The sequence below is a fragment of the Oculina patagonica genome, chromosome 4, assembly GCF_052425735.1.
Source record: "Oculina patagonica isolate OP01 chromosome 4, crgOcupat, whole genome shotgun sequence".
Taxonomy (NCBI): Eukaryota; Metazoa; Cnidaria; class Anthozoa; order Scleractinia; family Oculinidae; genus Oculina; species Oculina patagonica.
Window position 1 is genome coordinate 16044326 of NC_135761.1, and position 22813 is coordinate 16067138.

Here is a 22813-nt window from a genome sequence, read left to right on the forward strand (position 1 = left end):
GCCTCCTGATGTTGTAATTCATTTATTCCTAATTTGGTTTTTTGTCACGCAAAATTGCGTAACTGCGTGACCGCGTTCACTGGTTCAGTGCAGTAACCCGCTCAGGGAAATATGGAAGGCGAAGGTGTTGCAAGAAAAGTCACATTAAATGATGGCAATAAAATGCCAATGTTTGGTCTGGGAGTGTACAGAGCTCCCAGCGGGGAAGAGATTGTAAACGCGGTGAAGTTTGCTTTGAAGAGCGGATATCGACTGATTGATACTGCAGCCTATTATGAGTAAGTAAAATCGATTACAATGCTTTCTTTATTCAAATTTACTTGTCTTAAAATATTTGCAGCTACAATTTTTTTTACAGTTCTATATCATATCAGAAAGCCAGTCTGCGACACAGCCTAAGAAAGCCGCAGTATTCTTGGTTTGCAACCACATGACAAGGCGGCCATGTTGGTGAACAAAACAATACAGTGTGTAAACAATTTAAGCAATTGCATTTTAAGACCCCAAAAATTATATTTTAGATCTGCCTGTTCTTATTAGTGACACAAAAATTTATGTGTGTCTAGAAAACTTGAACTTCGCAAACTAAGACTTCGTGAGCCAAGACCTTGTATATTGCGTGACGCAAGTATTAACTCGCTTGACAAAACAAATTTTAACATGCAGATTAGTTCAGACGGCGACATTGTCTGTTTTTTTTTTCTCTCTATCTTTTTTTGTTGTTTTTTTTGGAAGGGGAGGGGAGAGAGGTTGTTCCTCGAGAGCAGCAGTGATTGGATTGCGTGACGAAAAACTTATGCCATTTGATGTACCAGGTGGTGCTGGAAAACGTATTGATCTTGTTTTGGTTTTCACTATTAATTGTAAGAAAACGTTATTCAGTTGTAGCTTGTGAGTTCAGTTAGTTCATACTTGTTAATTACTGGGTGCTTCTGAAACTAACACCCAGAAATGAAGACTTAAGTGTAATACTCCATAATTTTCGAGCTTTTTTTAAAGTTCGCGGACACCGTACCTCACCGATTTCGCTGAAATTTGGCATGCAGTCTTGTTTTAGGGTCCTAACTACCAAATGGATATTAAAAAGTTTCAATTCTTTTTATTTTGGAAAATATCGAGAAGGCCGATTTGAAGCGTCCGTGACGGCTCGCCAACATGGCGGATCGAAGGTGTTCTTGTTAGTTCGACACTGAACCTGCCGTCACAGTTTCTCGATCATACTTGGCATAGTTATAAAGAACTATCTTTCTTCTTTCTATATATCAAAATAGATTTGGCAAATGTTGAGTTTGGATGATCAACGGCCAAGAAGTTCGAAGGTATGTTAACGATGTTTTGAACAGTCTCAAATTTACTACAAAATGAAAGGCTAATAACTCCACTGTTATCTCGATTTAGAAGTAGCCATTTACCATGAACAAAGCTTGTTCATTGGTGAATTGATTCCATTAATAAAAAAATTGGGGAAATGTAACCGTTAAGAATAAAAAATTATGGAACCTCTAGTAAATTGGCCATTTCAGCGCCATTTCAGCGGATCAGCTCATTTAACAGCAAATAATCGGGAGAAACATGAAAGGGTTACAGTCGTTTATAATAAGCAGTTTCCATGTATTCTTTGCTTATCTGAAACAAATACATGATCTTTGCCAAAGATATGGCGATTTTTGAGCGTACGATCGTTTCTCCAAATTTTTATGTCGGCAACTTTATTTTATTTGTTGTCGAGATTATACGCTGTTGTTATTCAATATTCGTTTCACAAGAACTTCTGTTGCTCGCATTTCCCAAATCACTGTTTAAGAAATTGCCCATTCCGTAACAGGGTCATTCTTACTTTTTCTTTAAAAATTACTAGGAAAGCAAGAATGTCATAGAACGGTTTTATACTAGTAAAAATACCTGTCAGACAAAAATTCAACTGTTTGTGTTATCTGGCTGTTTTCACAAATATGCAAATTTAGGAATTCTTAAAGTGCCTATCTTTAACTATTTCACGCTTAAAGATTCCTCTAAATCTTTTCGCCTACCTTTAGGACAAACGAAGTTTTGTGTCTCCAAGCAGAATGCTCGTTATCAGCAATGAAAGTCGAAGAGATACAGAAGCTCGAGTAAAATTCTAACTGCTGTGAAATGAACATCGTTTGAGCTTGACGTGTATTTATAGATTGCTCATTTAACAGCAAATAATCGGGAGAAACATGAAAGGGTTACAGTCGTTTATAATAAGCAGTTTTCAGGTATTCTTTGCTTATCTTAAACAAATACATGATCTTTGCCAAAGATATGGCGATTTTTGAGCGTACGATCGTTTCTCCAAATTTTTATGTCGGCAACTTTATTTTATTTGTTGTCGAGATTATACGCTGTTGTTATTCAAGTATTCGTTTCACAAGAACTTCTGTTGCTCGCATTTCCCAAATCACTGTTTAAGAAATTGCCCATTCCGTAACAGGGTCATTCTTACTTTTTCTTTAAAAATTACTAGGAAAGCAAGAATGCCATAGAACGGTTTTATACTAGTGAAAATACCTGTCAGACATAACTTCAACTGTTTGTGTTATCTGGCTGTTTTCACAAATATGCAAATTTAGGAATTCTTAAAGTGCCTATCTTTAACTATTTCACGCTTAAAGATTCCTCTAAATCTTTTCGCCTACCTTTAGGACAAACGAAGTTTTGTGTCTCCAAGCAGAATGCTCGTTATCAGCAATGAAAGTCGAAGAGATACAGAAGCTCGAGTAAAATTCTAACTGCTGTGAAATGAACATCGTTTGAGCTTGACGTGTATTTATAGATTGCGCTCGAGCTCCGTTAATTAAGTTTATTCATTTGGCGATCAGATAAAAATCAATGAATGATCAGAGTTATTAAAGTCCATTTCTAAGCACGAGAGACACGGAAGTTTGTTTCAGAAGCATTTATGCATAGAAATACCGGTTTATTTTTGAGCGGGAAATCTGCATTTATAATAGCTGGGAGTTTGGGGTGTTTTTTGGTGTAGTTTTTTTTTTTAGGGGGCTCGGGGGGGGGGGGGATGTGGAAGTGGTGCCTTCGTATCCTCTTTTGTTCTTTTACACAGTGGCCTTAATTTGGAACAGTTCGGGGAATTGATTATCAATTACTCTTCGTTATGCCATGTCACCCCTTAATGTGGGAGCGCCGTGCCTCAATTTACGATAAAAAAATTTATGGCCGCCCGGTCCATTTATGTAGTTCTCCGCCAGGTCTCTCAATAGGCAGGTTACGAGCCTAGTGGCCTATCCGGCCGGAGCTCATACCAGTTTCCGCAACGTGAAGCGACAACGAGTATTTTATACTCCACCCGGATGGGATGCTATTCCATCGCAGGGTTACCTCCCTTCCCGAAAAGCTAAAGATTGACTGGTAATCATTTTTTAACCTGGGTAAGGAAAGGGACTCTGGGAGTTGCGAGGCTTTCCAAAGAACTTAACGCATTGTCCCCCAAAAGCTCTATCCAGGACTGTTTGGTCCAGAGTCCAGCGCAGTGACCATTGTTAGGCCATCACGCTCCCCAACCGTGTAAGAAAGTGCAAAAATCTGCTTGTATAAGCCCTGGGGTTGTACAGTTTGGTACGAAATGTGGGCTTTTAAATGTGGTAGGTCTTATATCCGTGGTTGGGGTGCGGTGGCTTAAAGCGAAATTAAAAAAACTTCTTGTTTTCTGAAAAACGTTTTTATAAACTGATTTGAAATACATTAATGAATTAAAGGGACAGTGTCACCAAGATTTAATAAAATTTAAAACTCTCAAGACGGTAACCTGGTAGGAAAAAAGTGGCCTTAAACTTTGACAGTTGACTTGGAAGAAATATATGGGCCTTGAATTGGGAGGGCTTATGAGAGAAAAGGATAAAAAGGGGAATTTCACAGAATCTGCTCAACAGCGTACTCTCGAACAGCTTTCATTTATCTGCCCACTGTCTTTTCTCTCTCCAGGTTTTAGTAAGGCCAGACCGCTATGAGTGGATTTACAATTCATATTAACACTTTTTTGAGATTTTTAAATCCCGGTTCGAGCTTTGGGGGGATATTGCGTTGAGTTCTTCGGAAAGCCTCTGTACTATCATACCGTATCTACTCGAATAAGCGCTGCCCCCGAATAAGCGCCGCCCTCGAATAAGCGCCGCCCCCGGCGCCGCAGTCCCAATGCGGCGTTTATTCAAGGAAATCTGTTTAACTAGAAACAGAATTCTTTTCCATTTCTTTCCATCAAAAGCGACGTTCTGCAGTTCAAAGTGCTTGTTTTACCGCTCAGTTTTTCTATTGAACATTCTTCAGTACAATCTTCAGCAAGAGACGACTTTTGGCAATCAGGGGACCCTATTTTAATAAATGTAAAGGATTAGATTCTTTGTGGCGTTAAACTTTTTAATAAGCGCCGCCCTCGAATAAGCGCCGCACTGGAGGCGTAAAAAATTTAATAAGCGCCGCGGCGCTTATTCGAGTAATTACGGTAGTCCCTTTCTTCACCTAGCTAGGTCGGCGATAAGGACATACGTGATGTAAGTCATGACGCATCACGAGAGGTGTCCTTATGGAGCTCGAGAGGTTCGACTTTAATAAAAAAAAAAGTCCGAGATAACAAAAACAGCCAAGTTCTCACCTGCTTTTTTTGTAAAAATCTGGACGAAAAACATTTGTATCTTTTAACTTGCCCTAAAAAGAATTGATTCGAAATTCATTTCAAATCAATGAGGAAAATGTGTTAGCTTCACTGTTATGTTGTTCTTGCCGCGAGTAAGCCACGCCTTCTTCGAACACGATAATTACTGATGACACAAACGTAAAGTCATGTTCATTTCAAAATCAGCTCGCATTATGCTTATTAACAGATGAGCTCTTTTGTTCAACATTCAGACCACTGTGTCAGAGATCTAAAGAGGATTCGGAGGCACCACTTCCACCCCCTCCCCCCGCCTTCCTACAACAACACCAAAAAAAAACCCCAAACTCCCAGCTATTATAAATGCAGATTTACCGCTAGAAGCCGAGTATTTTTTAACCGCGTCAGTCAATAATAAACCGGTATTTCTATGCATAAATGCTTCTGAAACAAACTTCCGTGTCTCTCGTGCTTAGAAATGGACTTTAATAACTCTGATCATTCATTGATTTTTATCTGATCGCCAAATGAATAAACTTAATTAACACATTTAAAAGCCCACATTTCGTACCAAACTGTACAACCCCAGGGCTTATACAAGCAGATTTTTGCACTTTCTTTCACGGTTGGGGAGCGTGATGGCCTAATAATTGTCACTGCGCTGGACTCTGGACCAAACAGTCCTGGATAGAGCTTTTGGGGGACAATGCGTTAAGTTCTTTGGAAAGCCTCCCAACTCCCAGAGTCCCTTTCCTTACCCAGGTTAAAAAATGATTGCCAGTCAATCTTTAGCTTTTCGGGAAGGGAGGTAACCCTGCGATGGAATAGCATCCCATCCGGGTGGAGTAAAAAATACTCGTTGTCGCTTCACGTTGCGGAAACTGGTATGAGCTCCGGCCGGATAGGCCACTAGGCTCGTAACCTGCCTATTGAGAGACCTGGCGGAGAACTACATAAATGGACCTGGCGGCCATAAATTTTTTATCGTGAATTGAGGCGCGGCGCTCCCACATTAAGGGGTGACATGGCATAACGAAGAGTAATTGATAATCAATTCCCCGAACGGTTCCAAATTCAGGCCACTGTGTAAAAGAACAAAAGAGGATACGAAGGCACCACTTCCACACCCCCCTCCCCCCCCCCCCCAAGCCCCCTAAAAAAAACAACAACACCAAAAAACACCCCAAACTCCCAGCTATTATAAATGCAGATTTCCCGCTCAAAAATAAACCGGTATTTCTATGCATAAATGCTTCTGAAACCAACTTCCGTGTCTCTCGTGCTTAGAAATGGACTTTAATAACTCTGATCATTCATTGATTTTTATCTGATCGCCAAATGAATAAACTTAATTAACGGAGCTCGAGCGCAATCTATAAATACACGTCAAGCTCAAACGATGTTCATTTCACAGCAGTTAGAATTTTACTCGAGCTTCTGTATCTCTTCGACTTTCATTGCTGATAACGAGCATTCTGCTTGGAGACACAAAACTTCGTTTGGCCAAAAGGTAGGCGAAAAGATTTAGAGGAATCTTTAAGCGTGAAATAGTTAAAGATAGGCACTTTAAGAATTCCTAAATTTGCATATTTGTGAAAACAGCCAGGATAACACAAACAGTTGAAGTTATGTCTGACAGGTATTTTCACTAGTATAAAACCGTTCTATGGCATTCTTGCTTTCCTAGTAATTTTTAAAGAAAAAGTAAGAATGACCCTGTTACGGAATGGGCAATTTCTTAAACAGTGATTTGGGAAATGCGAGCAACAGAAGTTCTTGTGAAACGAATACTTGAATAACAACAGCGTATAATCTCGACAACAAATAAAATAAAGTTGCCGACATAAAAATTTGGAGAAACGATCGTACGCTCAAAAATCGCCATATCTTTGGCAAAGATCATGTATTTGTTTAAGATAAGCAAAGAATACCTGAAAACTGCTTATTATAAACGACTGTAACCCTTTCATGTTTCTCCCGATTATTTGCTGTTAAATGAGCAATCTATAAATACGCGTCAAGCTCAAACGATGTTCATTTCACAGCAGTTAGAATTTTACTCGAGCTTCTGTATCTCTTCGACTTTCATTGCTGATAACGAGCATTCTGCTTGGAGACACAAAACTTCGTTTGTCCTAAAGGTAGGCGAAAAGATTTAGAGGAATCTTTAAGCGCGAAATAGTTAAAGATAGGCACTTTAAGAATTCCTAAATTTGCATATTTGTGAAAACAGCCAGATAACACAAACAGTTGAATTTTTGTCTGACAGGTATTTTTACTAGTATAAAACCGTTCTATGGCATTCTTGCTTTCCTAGTAATTTTTAAAGAAAAAGTAAGAATGACCCTGTTACGGAATGGGCAATTTCTTAAACAGTGATTTGGGAAATGCGAGCAACAGAAGTTCTTGTGAAACGAATATTGAATAACAACAGCGTATAATCTCGACAACAAATAAAATAAAGTTGTCGACATAAAAATTTGGAGAAACGATCGTACGCTCAAAAATCGCCATATCTTTGGCAAAGATCATGTATTTGTTTCAGATAAGCAAAGAATACATGGAAACTGCTTATTATAAACGACTGTAACCCTTTCATGTTTCTCCCGATTATTTGCTGTTAAATGAGCTGATCCGCTGAAATGGCGCTGAAATGGCCAATTTACTAGAGGTTCCATAATTTTTTATTCTTAACGGTTACATTTCCCCAATTTTTTTATTAATGGAATCAATTCACCAATGAACAAGCTTTGTTCATGGTAAATGGCTACTTCTAAATCGAGATAACAGTGGAGTTATTAGCCTTTCATTTTGTAGTAAATTTGAGACTGTTCAAAACATCGTTAACATACCTTCGAACTTCTTGGCCGTTGATCATCCAAACTCAACATTTGCCAAATCTATTTTGATATATAGAAAGAAGAAAGATAGTTCTTTATAACTATGCCAAGTATGATCGAGAAACTGTGACGGCAGGTTCAGTGTCGAACTAACAAGAACACCTTCGATCCGCCATGTTGGCGAGCCGTCACGGACGCTTCAAATCGGCCTTCTCGATATTTTCCAAAATAAAAAGAATTGAAACTTTTTAATATCCATTTGGTAGTTAGGACCCTAAAACAAGACTGCATGCCAAATTTCAGCGAAATCGGTGAGGTACGGTGTCCAACCAAAGTTCGAATCTTATAGACTATGACAATTAAGGCCGAAAACCCTCTAATCTAAAATGAAGCCTCACTAAAACTGAAACTGTTTGCGGCGGTTGTTGTTACACCTGCAGTGTAGCCCGGGGGGATTGGGGGGTGGGGGTACTCCCTATAGTTATAGACCGGTACAACATAGAATTTTGGGTACAAAGTTGTACCAAAAGAAGTCTGGCCAAACCAGCCTTTTTTAGGTGGAAGAGGGCTACCTGATGAAGGTTGGTTCCGCCACCCGAAATTTAGTACATTACACTTGTATCCATCTCTGCTTTTGGACTTCTGGCGAAACTTTCCCGTATAAAAATATTTTGAGTAGCCCACCAACCCTTTCCTCTCCGGCCCCCAAGGAGAGGTAGTCACCGAGCGCACGCAAATCCTCCTTCGCTCTCAAAAGACACTGTCAGCAATATGTATCACAACCCAGTGCAATTTAATAATATGATTACAAAAAGAAATCACTTCGAATGGGAATAGGCATATAGGGAAACGGATTCAAATGGTTTCAGTCCTAAAACTGGAACGGAACGGATCCAAATAAAGCAAAAACTGGATCTGCTGTCGGTAGCGAACATAGGGCCTTGCTGTTATTCTAAATACCTTGAACTAGGAAATAAACGCTTCATAAAATTAACGTGAATTTCAAAAATCCCTTAATCACAGTAATTGCAAACAATTTCCCTAAATTGTACAAACGGCTAAAATCAGACACCAAAAGTTCGATTTCTGCCGTTTGCCGTTTGCCGTAAACGTCATGCTTAACCTCTCTAAATGTCTCTAAATTTTTCACCTTAAGTTTAAGTCGCGTTGTGAACAACGCTCGAAGCGGTCGAATTCCTTTGCTTAACTCATACGTTTGGGTTTAAGTATCACTAACATTGTTTCCGCCTCGGATTATATGCCTACAAGAGAAAATATTTTCTCTTGACGCCTAGTGTTGAAATAAACAATTGTTTTTCTTTGTGTACGTCGTGTTAACATTAGTTCCTTCATTTTGAAATGTTACCTTCTCTTTTATGTTGATTTCCTTTATTGGGAAGTACGTTTTGGTGCCGAAAATAACGCGAGCGCAGCGTAAAATTGGTTTATCAAGATATTCGAATATTCCGATTCGTGAACGGGTTCAATCATCATCGAAACTTCCTTGTAAGTCTTCGAAAAACTTCGTTTATCTTCGGAAAAGTTCGAAAAATGATCAAAAACGTTCGTATGGCTTTCGAACAACAATCGGAGAATCTACGGAGATCTTCGGTCTAGAAACTGCTCAGAAAACAAAAGTTGCTAGAAATAATATGAAATATATATTATGAAAACCAGCCGAGTATTTTTGGGACAGTTTTAGCTCCCCCACGTTCCAAAACGCTCCGCCGCCTCATTCCAGTTTTCTATGTTTAATTTACTTAATTATTTTTTGCCAGAAATGAAGCTGAAGTTGGAAAAGCAATCAAGGAATCAGGTGTAAACCGAGAAGACATTTTTGTGGTGACCAAACTTAGAACAACGCATCATGGATATGATGAATGCTTGAAGGAATTTAATGCAAGTCTTAAAAAGTGAGTTGATTGTTATTGCAAACTGTTATACACTACTCAATCTTTTGTATTTCTCGCGATTTAAGGTTACCGCGTCCAACCTCGAATAAGCGCCTCCCTCGATTAAGCGCCCACCCTGAAGGTAGGAAAAGTTAACAAGCGCCCAGTCTCGAATAAGCGCCCAACCCCACTGAAGTGTTACAAGAGAGGTACTTTGATTTTTATAAAAATTGAGAAATTGCGTAACAAACTGATCGATGTAACATACACTACTGTCATTGCAGGCTTGATTCAGGTTATGTTGATTTGTACCTCATCCATACTCCTACAACGGGGAGAAACATTGATTCCTTTAAAGCCATGATGAAACTGAAGGATCAAGGCCTCATAAGGTAATACTTTAAAACGATTGTGGTAATGATGTGCATGTGCTTTTGGCAGGAGAACACACCCAACCGCTCAGTGGCAGGGTCTTGTAATTGACGATGAGTCTCATTTCTTCACGCCTTCTCTTTGTTTGGCCGGTCAGCCAGGTTTGCTCTTATCACTGCGACCATCGTTCAGTCGTTCAATGTTCACTTCAGGGAAGGCACCGGCAGCTCAACTCTTTTCCGCGTGACATCCACACGGTGCTCTCTGAATCGATCTCCGAGCCGACGGCCTAGGCCTGTCTCTTTAATGTAAACAATCCCGGGGCATTTACGGTATGAAATGCAATAAACAAGTTGACTTGTGATGCACGTTTAATGCCCCGAGATCTTGATTTGTCCATTGTTAGTTCTTATTCTGTCACTGGAGTTTACAAAATGATAATTTTGGCAGTCACGTCGGTTGCATTTTTTTGCACGTCGAAAGGCCTTTAGCGGCGGCTTGTGCTTTGGTGCTATAAATGGCGCTTGTGCTTTGGTCATCGGGTAAGATAACCTGAAATCATGCCCCCCTCCCTACTTACTACTCGAAAAAAAGAACGCCTGATCGCAGGTTACGGGTAAGATGGAATAGTTTCGCAGTATGATGTTACAAACATCGACGTTCTTGAGACGATACGTAAGGTAGGCGGTCGACGTCAGTTTCATTTCCTGCGGTGGATACAAGAAGAACTTCTCGTTTTTAGGCGATGACAAATCGCCTTATGCTGTGGCCCTAGTTTGGTGTGAGAATTACCCTCGTCCCCAGGTTCTTCTCGGCGACGAATTTTCGAGGTTGAGGATTGGTACCTAAACACATGCGACATGTTTATCTGCATTCTCGTCCCCATATGGGGACGAGAATGGTCAAGTTTAGGACAAGAAATCCCCGCGAAGAACACAAAGCAAAATACTCCTTGAAAGTTAGAAAGGACTTATACAAAATATAAACGAAAGAGTCAAATTATATTTGGCGAGTTCTATCAGATTCAGTAAACAGATTTCTTCTGCAATTTTTTTCTGTTTAAAACAATTACGAGACCGCGTTTGACCTCGGTCGTTCAAGAGATTTATCTTATATCATATATCAGGCTTATAGGAGATGTCACGCAAAGAGATAACACAACTTTTGTTTCGATTTTGATGAACAGTCATTCAATACAGAAGTTGTCATGTTATTTAGTGTACGTTATCTTTTTTAACAAATTTTCTGAAAATATTAAAGATATTTTTTTTAAATGTCATCGCCTCTGCATGCACTGCATGCCGTTTATTTCTTTTGTTGTTGTTGTTGTTGTTGTTGTTGTTTTTTGGGCAACGTCATTTTTCACTTTTTACTACTGATTAAGGCAGCACTGCCGAAACGTTTAGTTTTACATTGGACTTTACAGCGTTAAACAGTACATACAGTATCCAATGTTCACTTCAAGTAACGCTGCGCAGGACACTTTCATACACTTCCCGTCTCCTCTATCTTCGCTATTTTGGTCAGCAGTGAACGTTAAAGAAAACACACACTGGTCGCAAAGAGTAGGGCACGAAGTTTCCGGTGTTGTGGTCTGGTCTTGTACTGTCATGTTACTGAGGATACAATTTACTTGTTCATGCCTGCTTCAAAATACAATGAATCACAAACATTCACGTGGAACATAAAAAAAATCAATGCACAGAAAGTAGGAAAAGTGAACAATGTTTTTGTGATTGCACCCTAGCTCTTTTGTTTTCATTCCCTATTTACTTGCCTTATTCTCATTTTACATTTAAGGTCCATAGGCGTATCCAACTTTGGCGTGAATCACCTCAAAGAGATGGAAAAGGCGGGGCTTCCTACTCCAGCTGTCAATCAAATTGAGCTGAATCCTTATTGGCGCTTGGAGGATATCGTGAACTACTGTAGAGAGAAAGGAATTGCCGTAATGGGTTACTGTCCAATATTTCGTACCAGAAAAAATGACGATCCCATTCTAGTTAAAATGGCCAGCAGGTAAGTCGATAACCGATGCTTGACGCGTTCCGATCTACTAACATTTTGTGACGTTCACTTCACAGCGGTCAAACGCAAAAACTGACGTCACCTCCGGTTTTCGGCGCTTCGAACTTTCTAATGACTTGACTCAAACCAGAAACCTGTTGGCAAGAATTTTGTAGGAAAACATTATAGAAATAGCCTGGTGAAAGAAAATTTCAAGCAGGGAAACTGAGCGGAGATCAATTATCAAATTTCCAATGCATAGGCAGCGTATAAACCTTAACTTTTGGGCTTTCCAGGGACGGCGTTAACTTTTGGCTTTAATTAAAGCGAAAGTTTTCGCAAATTTAAGAGGTTTGTATGGAGCAGTTTTGGCGGGAAGTGCGCACGCGCGCCGCGTTTGACCGCTGTGAGTGTCTGAACGTTCACACGGGTTTTCACACACTACAATGGATAAACCTGCGGTTTACTTAGCGATGTAGTTTTGGAACAAAAATCGGCCTGTTTTAAATTATCAACATCAAAATACCGAGGTTCCATGACAAGCTGCTACATGTGATAAACAATTCAAAATATATTTAACAATTATTCCACGAGTGCGCGTTGGATATGAGATGGTAGATAGCCAACGAGTTGGCTACTCATATCCAACAAGCGCGAGTGGAATAATTGTTTTATTAAAAACGCCCCAAGAATTGCAATTTTAAGCTCCCCAGCTGTTTTCGTTGACGCGAATCGGCTACCATTTTTGTGGTCAGTGGTATATGAGCTCATATACCATTGTCTGTCAACTAATCAAAACTCAGGAATTGCAATATACCATTGCTAGTGTTTTAATAATGAAGAATACAGCTATTTCAATAAACGTTGTCGGGTCAAAGCTAAAACCTAAAAGGCAAGACCGTATGTCGTTTTCGGTATTCACTGCAAATTTACATATAAGCTTCATTAAATGCACAAATTTGTATTTCGCACGTGAAGAATTCACGAGTTTGTTTTTCATTTCAGGAAGCCTTTCTGTGAATAACTTGGAGCCTCTATTTAACATACTAACCCTTAGAGTCAACCATTTCCCATTTCTCTTTATTTTAAGACCTGATTAGCTTTTAAGGTTGTCCAATTAAGAGGTAGCTAGGCTCTCTCGGCTGTAAAACCAGGGAGGGGGTAAGAATTATAAAGGAAAACGGACAAGGGAAGTGTGAGCGACATACGTCACCATTTGTTTTAGTTACATCATCGTATTGCGCCGCATGCGGTCTCCCGGAGCAGCAATGTTTTCGCGGGAAATATGTTTCTAAAAATAAAGCGATGCAGAAAAGGGTTGACTCAAGGGCGATGCAAATGGAGGCTCCTGACATAGTAAGCCTATTAGATTGCGGGTTCCCCGGTAAGCGCATTGCGTATAGTAATAAAAGATAGTTTTCTAACGTTTTAACTAAACTTAAACAAGATTTCTATACTGGAAAATTCTTAACCATCCACCATTTCCACCATAGAACCTTGTTTTGTGACCCTGGCCACGCACGAAACCAGGACCTCTCGATCAACTACACTACTGAGCCATTAGGCCAATATACCTGTCATCAGCGGGAGGCGCGTTAGTCTAATTGTTAGTGCGCTGGACTCCGTATCGAGCGGTCCGGGTTGGAGCCCTGGCCGGGGTCATTGTGTTGTGTTCTTGGGCAAGACACTTTACTCACATAGCGCCTCACTTCACCCAGGTGTATAAACGGGTACCGGCGAATTTAATACGTGGGGTGACCCTGCGATGGACTAGCATCCCAACCAAAGGGGGGTTAAAATACTCGTCGCTTCATGCTACGGAAACCGGGATAAGCTGCCGCCTGATCGGCCACTAGGCTCGTATGCAGACTTAACCTTTACCTTACCTGTCATCAGCACTGAAGTACTTTTCCTAACTTTTGCAGGTACAAGAAAACCGTTCCACAGCTTCTCATTCGTTGGAGTGTACAGAAAGATTACATCACCATTCCCAAGTCAACTAAACCAGAGAGAATTCAGGAAAATGCCGACATTTTTGACTTCACAATAAGCGACGAGGATATGAAAACCTTGGTAGGTTTTATCAAACTAACTGGAGGCACTGTGACAGTAGAAACCTAGATAGCAGCACGAGATCGAGTATAAGTACGACTTTTGAATTTTAGCCCAGTTATGACTCTAAAGCCCTTGCCCCTTCTTTTTGCTGACCAGTTGAATAGGAGAGCTTCGGGAAAGAGATTGGTGTGAAATGTGATTATCGACAAGCACCAGCCCTAGATTTGAAAAGACGTTCTTGTACTCAGTCTCGTACTCGTAATTCAAACTAATCGCCCAGATAGATCGATCGATCGATTGATAGGCCTTTTGCACGATCCGACCACAAATTACAAATTCAGCCATGCTCGGCTGCACGTTACGCAGTGGGACATCCGAAACAAAGGAAGGTAAAGCTGGTTCGAGTCGCTTTCTTCTGAATGTCCCAATGCATGTTTTGCGGCCTAAAATGACAGATTTTGTACCATGTGACAAAAGGTCGATTGATAGTAGCTAGACGTGTAATTAGAACGCGTTCCAAAAGAGTGTTTTACTCTAGCACATGTACATGTAAACGGCAAGTATGTAATTGATTTTTTTTTTCTCTGGCAGAATGCAATGCCAACGGAGCAATGTTGTATTGAGTTAGCAAACGTAACAGATACTCCCTGGACAGATTAGAAGTTGGAATTTACCGTCGAACCGTCTCCTTGACACGAACACTCCCGCTAGTGGAAGTCGCATGTGCGGCACCTGGATCTGTGGCAAGGAAGTGTTCCTGCTGGTGCTTGATCGTGATCAGGGCGAGGCAAGATAGATAGCAAGATACATGTCTGTCAAAAATAATGATTAAAAAACCTTGCCTTATCAAAAACAGGGTCAAATAAACTGAGTTAGTCATATAAACGCTGGGTCCACCCGGTAAAGTTTGAAATAAACGCCGGGGTCGTTTAATCAAGAAAATAGGTTGTCTTATGATTACAGTCAACTCTCTCTTAACGGACACCTCTATAAGACGGACATCTCTTTAAGACGGACACCTGGTGTTTGTCCCTTCAAAGTCAATTTTCAGTCATTTTCTTGTAACTAAACCCCCTATAAGACGGACACCTCTCTAAAACGGACAGTTGGAGCCGGTCCCGACAGTGTCCGTTTTACAGAGAGTTGACTGTATTTCAAGAATTTAGGGTTGAAGGGTGTCCAGAGGGCCCTTCACTGTGCCCTCGCTTTCCCTGAAAAGATCAATGACAAAAATGCTAATGAATTACCTGCAATAAATTTGCATTACACCCAGGGGATAAACCAGTGTTATTGTTCTCTGCTATACGCCCTTATTCAGGGCGTCGTCAATCTTTCACCGTAAGAACCCTTATCTAGTCACCGATATTGACACAAAATGGATAAAATCCAAAGGAATTTCCAATAACGAATACATCATAAGTGAAATGACTACTAGGATTAAATACATAAAGAGGCGTTGTCAAATCAGCTTGGTCGTAAACTAGGTCCTGCCATAACCGCAAGGCTCAATATATATGGGTTATTGACCAAGTGTGAGGTCAAGTTCTTTTTTGCGTATTTATGGACACGCAAAAAAAGAACGAGGCCAATATCCTGCCATCTTGACCGAACAAGCTTGGTCAATTAAGGATTTATTATATGACTTTTTTCGAGCACTGAAAATGAAGCCGGTTGCATGCACATTCAATGGCGCACGCTAAAATCATTTTATTGGTTTAAAAGTTTAATGAGTGACTGTCAAATTCTTGAATGAATCAAGGCGAAGTAAAACGATGCGACAACAGCGATATTTAGCTCTTTTTAACCATCAAAATGATATCGAAATTGCTTAAATTTTCGAATCAATGATGACTTTGAAGACTTAAAACAAAAATGTCCATTCCATCTGGCCACCAGCTTTTGAGTATTGGACGTTTTGCAGAGTATTTGCTCGCTTCTGGCGCTTTAGTTGTGCAAACCTGCCGCGACACGAGCTGAAATTGTGATTGTTGAAAGTGTTAGGGACTTTCCACTTCACGGGAAAAGCTTGAACTTTTCTACATCATTAATTTAAGTGTTTGACCCACCCATTATTCGACGTGAGCGTCAGAGGCTTCGGGGTGCCCGGCTCGCCGTGCCGTCCGCTTTATTCCATGCAGTTTTGAAGATGTTACACAAGTTTGCCGAATACTTCTTCAGGTATGTCACTCTCCTTAATCTCTCCCTTTTCCGCTAAAAAAAAGCTGATATCATGTCTTGAAGTCGCTTTGCAAAGAAATTGTTGTATTAGCCGGGTTTTTTTTTTTTTTTGGGGGGGGGGGGGGGTTATTTGTAGTTTAATTTGTTTGCTCTCATTCGCTTCAAAACCTATTTCTTTGTTATTGGGCTTCCTTTCGCTAGAAACAGACAGAAAATCTTTCTGTTGTTTCGGAAAATAGCTTCATAGCGAAAAATTACGACGAAAAGCTTTTTCAAGTAGCGTCGGAAAAAAGGTTTTTCGCTTGCGGGAGCACAGCGGGCGATCCCGAGCGGTCAAGATGGCTCCATCCTGACCGCTCGATAGCCAATCAGAGCACGAATTTCGCTTCATCTTGACCGCGCACGGAGCTAGTCATATAATAAATACTACTTATTAACCGAGAGTGAGGTCATTACAGGGGAATCTCCGACCGAGGCCTTGATGTATTGACCGAGCGACAGCGAGGTCAATACATCAAGGTCGAGGTCTGAGATTCCCCTGTAATGACCGAACGGACGAGGTTAATAAGTTATTTATTATATGGCCTTTAAGCACTATTCAAAAGAAGAGTATAATCAAGGGAAAAAACACTGGAGGTAAAACTCGCTCTCTGTGGCTCTCTTCGTCGCTCATACTAAAGAAGTATCGGTATGCTTATATTTTTCTTTCAGTTATTGAAAAGATAGTTATATTTTGTCGGCATTTTTTGTTGTTTCTGCCCCCTCGCTAGTAGGTTTTACTCAAAACTCAAAAAACCGTCGAGCCGAGAAAAAATTTTCATAATGCCCGGACATTACAAGAAAATAATGCCCGCTCAGCAGCCAATCAGAGCGCGCGTACTATAGTAGCCATATAATAAATATATATATTAACTCTTTGGTTAGAGCATCCAACCGGTATCTGGAAGGTCATTGGTTCGACTTCCGTTTAGTTTTTTTTGTTTGTTTGTTTTGTTTTTTGTTTTTTTCGATTTGCTGGTCAAGTAAATTACAGTTCAAAACTATCCTTCATAAGCATGCTAATGAAACTCGGAATCTGATTGGCTTACACACCAATGAGCGTATAAAAGTGGATTTCCATTTTCATGCTCTGTCGCGTTTTAGTCAACGCGTGGAAATCGCAAGTTTTGTAAATGATCTAATAAACGCCCGGGCGTCTATTAAATTTTCGGGGTCCTAGGGGAGGCGTTAAATAGATATGAGGCGTTTATTAGAGACTCTTGATTAGAGAGAGGCGTTTAATTCACTTTAACTGTAACAACGTCAACAAAACAAATAGGATGCGTAGTTTGCTAGCGAAGTAAGATACAAAACAGAGTTGGTGAAAGCCTAGAGATGTCGTTCATAGTTTGATATCGACGTCATCGAGGTCAACCATGTTGGCGTTGTTGGGCTCTTCGATGTCCGAGTCAAGCAAGAAACTTACTATATTGCGTGATTTTACCATATGGAGCACCTTCTTGGTTTTTGAGGCTATTCTTACGAATTCTAGCTTGTAGGGGGCGTCTATTAGACACGGGGCGTTTATAAGAGGGGGCGTCTAATACAAACTTTACCCTTCAGGGGAGGCGTTTATTAGATACAAGGCGTTCATTTGAGAGTGGGCGTTTATTAGATCGTGTACGGTACACTTAGTGGAGCTAAATTACCTAAATATCTGTCAAGTAGCAAACTCTGATCATGAAAGATAAATCACCTTAAAATATCGCCATTCTGCAATTTATTTCACAGATGTTCTCGATATTTATCGACAGATATATTCATACCAGATAAATATTCGAACTGAAAGCTACGTGAATTGTTTGTGACTTGTAGCCTATTTGCTATTTATCACGGAATGTCTATGTAAAGAGTTAGATTTGTGTCAATAAAGTAACTTCATTGATGAAAAGATGTCTACGACTGCTCACTTATTTACAACATCCATATAACAAATGAGAGCGAGCTCGATATAAAAAGTTGGTAAGGTCCCCGTCTCCGTTAGCAACGAAAGACGCGCCGAGCACAAATTGATTTTGATAATATCGCTGGTAGCGCAATTCAGTGGAAATCAAATTAATCTAGAAAATTGTGTTTTGTTAACATAAACGGTCAATTGTTTAGGTTTATGGAAGACACTCGATCGTTAGAAACTGTTAATTAATGTCGATGCCATTAACTTATATTTATTAGTATTATTGATTAGTTTGGTCAATTTCGGTCTTAACAACATTTCCTGAAATTTCGGCAAAACTGCTTAAAGTAAGTTGAAAATAACAAATTTAATTATTGTCAGCTTTCATATACGGATCCAGAGTTTCAGACTTCTGGTCCAAATTCAAAAGAAAAGTGAGCACTCATTAAGTCAGGCTATTGTGTTTTGCGATGTTTAACAATGGTCTGACTTACAGTCAAACCGGATGTTCTTTTGATGGGAACTTTGCAATGTTGCAGCGCAATGTTCCAATATTGATTTACAGTGTGCTCGTCGCAACTTGCAACTTTCAATTCAAATTTGCTCGAGCAAAGTTGCCAAGTTCCGGTTTTCATTTTGCCGTATAAAACGAGGTTGTACCACCTTTGTTGCAAAGAAACAGAAAATAATTGCCCCTTATTCGACTGTTCATCAAGAGAATGCGAGAAATAAGCGACAGGCTTAGTTTACATCAAAATTACAAACGTAAGCCGTAACTTGCGGAGCAAATTTGAATTTTTAAGCGCAATTCCAAGTTTGGCGATTTCAACTACACCTGTCGCTAATTTTTCGCAGTCTGTTGATAAGCAGTTGACCATAGGACAATTATTTCATTCATCTCTGAGACAGAGGTGGAATTATGATATTTCATACGGGAAAAATGAAAACCGGAACTTGGCAAATTGCTCGAGCAAATTTGAATTGAAAGTTGCAAGTTGCGACGAGCAAACTGTCAATCAATATTGGAACATTGCGCCGCAACATTGCAAAGTTCCCATCAAAAGATCATCCGGTTTGACTGTAATGAGTGCTCACTTTTCCTTTGAATTTGGACCGGAAGTCTGAAACTCTGGATCCGTGTATTTATTCCATTCAGTTCGGCCATTCGTCATGCTCTGAGTATTATAATAACCACAAGTTTTTCTTTTATTTCATTTGATATGTTATTTCAATTCAGAACTGAAATATATAAAGAGTTTGTTAAGATTAATGTAAAAATGTTGAATTGTGACCGTATTCGACCGTAAATAAATTAGTTCAGACGATGAAAATTAATGGATTGTTTGGTTTTTGGGAAAACACACTTTGCAATTTATGAATTTTTATTGTCGATATATTTTAGGTAAAACTATCAGGATTGTGTTGGTTGGATTGTGTTAATTTGGGTCTCGACATGATTTACCAAAATGGCAATTTGGGTCTCGCGTTATTTAGCAAAATGGCAAATGACAAATTTCAAACTGCAGTTATATCTTTATCAAAAACATTCAAATTTATTCAATACTGTCAACTCAACTCTGTAGCTATAGTGACAAAAATTAAAATACCTGACGGTTGGAATTTGTTCTACTTATCATCCAAATTTCTCTAATATAGATGTGTAAAGATTTAATTCATAGACCGATCAAGCTTAATTCATTTTTAAAAATAACACACTGACCACAAACAGTAATAAATTTAATGGCTATTATATGTGGGATAAAAGAACTCAAATTTAAACTGACAGCTGTCATTCATACCCTCAGGTCATCAGTCAGCTCCTTGCTTTTACGAACTTTCCATTAAATTGTGTTCATATATATTTTTTTTCAATTCGGGTAATAAATATTGGCCTGACTTGTCAATTTGAAAATATCGAATTGTGACCGTTTCCGACCGTAAATAAGTTCCTTCAGACAATTGATTTTGATTCAATAAACGCCAAAATGCAAATAATATCCAAATTAACATCATTGTTTATGTTTCGTAACGGGAAAAAGACACGTATAACATAAACATGGCATCACCGAACCTTACAGCACAGCTGTTACAATCCAACAGAAAAATTTCCTAGATATCGTTTTTCGCCAAAAATCATTGGATCCTCGCTGTTTAGAAAATGGAATAATAATGGAATGGTACAAGTGGCACAGAAGTCGAAATTTCGTACCCGGGGGCCGTCATCAGCATTTACATCGGATGAACTACGCACGGTAAGTCAGGAAAAATAATCAAAACAAAAATTATTTTGATAAAATCACACCAATCTGAGCGAGCTACAAGTATTTTCATATGTTTTGTTTTACTGTGCACAACTAAGTTACTATACATGTGTAAAGCCATTATATATGCTGTCCACTAAATTGCACGCAATTATGAACTGATATAATATATATAGCCCCGTCGCTTTAATTAATTTACTAGTGCGAAGCCATCTTTTTTCATGAGGATTTCAGAAAATTTGTTTCTCGAATTCGCAAGAGGTACTAGCGATCAGAAGCCCGGATATTTCGTTGTCTTTCAGTAAACGTTTTGTTTAACTGGGACGCAATAACCAATAACAAGTGAACGATTTAGTGCATTTAGTTTAACAAGTTCCTTATCCAAAAATTTTGATTCAGTACTTATCAGAGGCCCTGCCAGGGTAAATTCCGACAAGCGACATGGCCCAAAAAGTAGCCACAACATACTGATAAAATCGCGACAAACGACAACCCTTATATGGAAAAACTTAAATTCCAAGACCACTAGTGCTGAAAATAAAAACGTTTTGAGGAAGAAAACTTAGGGGCACCCAACAGACCGTTTAATTCGGTGAATATCTGTTCGGAAGACCAATAATCGCCTACGATTTTTGGATTAAATTGTGATGAAAAACTTGAGATTTCTTTAGCTCAAACTTTCGTGACACGGGGGAAAGTAATACCTGTTGTTTTCGAAGAAAGAAAAATGTCAGTCGTTTTGGGCACAACAAAGACCAGCTATGATTTTCGAGAAGGTAACAGCGGCTCGTAAATTCGGTTAAAAATATTTCGTTCCCTAAAATTTTCTGAAGTTTAAAAGTTCAGCTAGCGTACCCGAAAAGATACACTTTTCTTAGAGTTTAAAAATAAGGCTTTTTAAAAACGCACAAAAAAGACACCTATAATGTAAAAACGGTGTTCCGACACCTAGAGCAAAATTTTCCTTTTGGGTGCCCCTGAAAACTGTTTGGTTTTATACAGTAAACACATACACCGGTACGCACTTGTGCTATCAAGGGCAGCCGGGATATTTAAGTGCCCTGAATTGAAATTTATCGGTCAGAACCATAACATAAACATTAAAGTAGTTTTGATTAGTATTTCGATCAGGAGGTGTCCTAATCCTGATAGTTCAGTATATATATAATTATTATCCTTTAATCTGTTTGTCCTGACAACTCGGTATAGCAGGAGGGCATTTTGCGTGCGCATGCGTGCAACCGCTGTACAAAGACCGCGTGATCTTGGGAATAAAAATGGCGCGGAAGATTCAAACTTTGTTTTTTGTACTGTTTATCGTCACATAATTTAATATAGGCCTAAATTTCGCTAAGAAAAAGTGTTTTGTGTGTGGCAAGGCTCTTATAAAGCAGATTTTCTGGCCAGCTTCGGGATCGTTGTTGCAAATAATGGGAAAATATGTGGGACAGGTAGGAAAGCCTTCACCGACAAAAATTAAACAGGCCGTAAAAAGAGGAAAACATTTATCCGTGTGCTGGAGTGTGAAATATTAGGATCAAAACTTCACATCAAATCAATTGCTGTAATACAGGCAGAGTGCGAGCAATATTATAGCTTGTCGGGAGATTTTTTGCCTAAAGGGACGGCCACCAAAGAAAAGGGTTTTCCCTGAGGGGAACGACATGTTTGGGTGTTCTGCACATGATAATGCAGCTCACTGATGACTCCAAAGCAAAGCCAACTTGCCCTCGACTGGCAAACAGGGTTTCCTGGAACAAGAACTGCAGTTCTTTAAAACACATTTAGGCGACACAGAAGTAAAACAGCCTTTATAACAGAATGAACATCAAACTTAATGAAATAAACGTTGAATGAAAAATTGAAAATAACATTGTTTATAGTTAAAAATTATTTCTTAAGACATTTTATACAGCAGTTATTAGAACGTTTCTGAAAAATATATATATAGCTTGTTCGTTTCATGCTATTTTTTGACTGGTGATCAAGGCTAGATTTTGATAAAGGAGCCAAAAATGTACTAATTAACATAGTAAAATGTAAACAAATAGTCTACCAGCAAAGAATTACCATAACACTTTAAAATTAAGACCGATCGCAGTAATTATTTTCTTGTTCAACAGAATAATTGTGGTATCATCGAAATGTGAAGTTATTTTGACCAATGCTCACGTTTAAGGAAATAATCACAAACGATAGTTTCTCTGTTAGGATAAACCAGCGAGAACGTACGTTAAAGAAAGCTAAAAATTTCCACAATTGACCATTTTTTAACGCTACCTTCGCAGCATTAGACGATAGTTTAAGTACTTCAGGCTCCATATATCATCGGTAGACGCTGGAGATCAAGGCTAGATTTTGAGATATTTGCATTGTGAGAACGACTAAATTGTAGTTTTATGACAAATCTGAACAAAATCATGACCACTCGCTCAAACCCGGGATACTTGATTATAACATCGTATAGTTAAAATTGCTGTTTTATACTTTAGTACTAAGTAGCCGTAGCGCTTTGTCCGTTTAGATCTTCCGGCTATTAAAAACATGGGCAAGGTATTTAGGTTCTCGACATTCGGTCGCCATTTTGTCCACGTGCAATGTTTAATACACATAGCCAAAGTCGATCAGATAAACAGCACGCCGACACC

General features: G+C 39.3%; 2 protein-coding genes across 5 annotated transcripts in view; both read left to right on the plus strand.

Annotated features, from left to right (window-relative positions):
- Positions 1–22813, plus strand: part of LOC144649772 (microfibril-associated glycoprotein 4-like) — a 60998-nt gene that overhangs the window by 32598 nt on the left and 5587 nt on the right. The gene's annotated exons all lie outside the window — the stretch shown is intronic.
- On the plus strand, positions 77–15210 carry LOC144649789 (putative oxidoreductase YtbE). Its single transcript, XM_078509378.1, has 6 exons — positions 77–278; positions 9246–9380; positions 9644–9751; positions 11532–11750; positions 13664–13811; positions 14385–15210. The coding sequence occupies exons 1-6, from the start codon at positions 112–114 to the stop codon at positions 14451–14453; spliced, it is 846 nt and encodes a 281-aa protein (XP_078365504.1). The 5' UTR covers positions 77–111; the 3' UTR covers positions 14454–15210.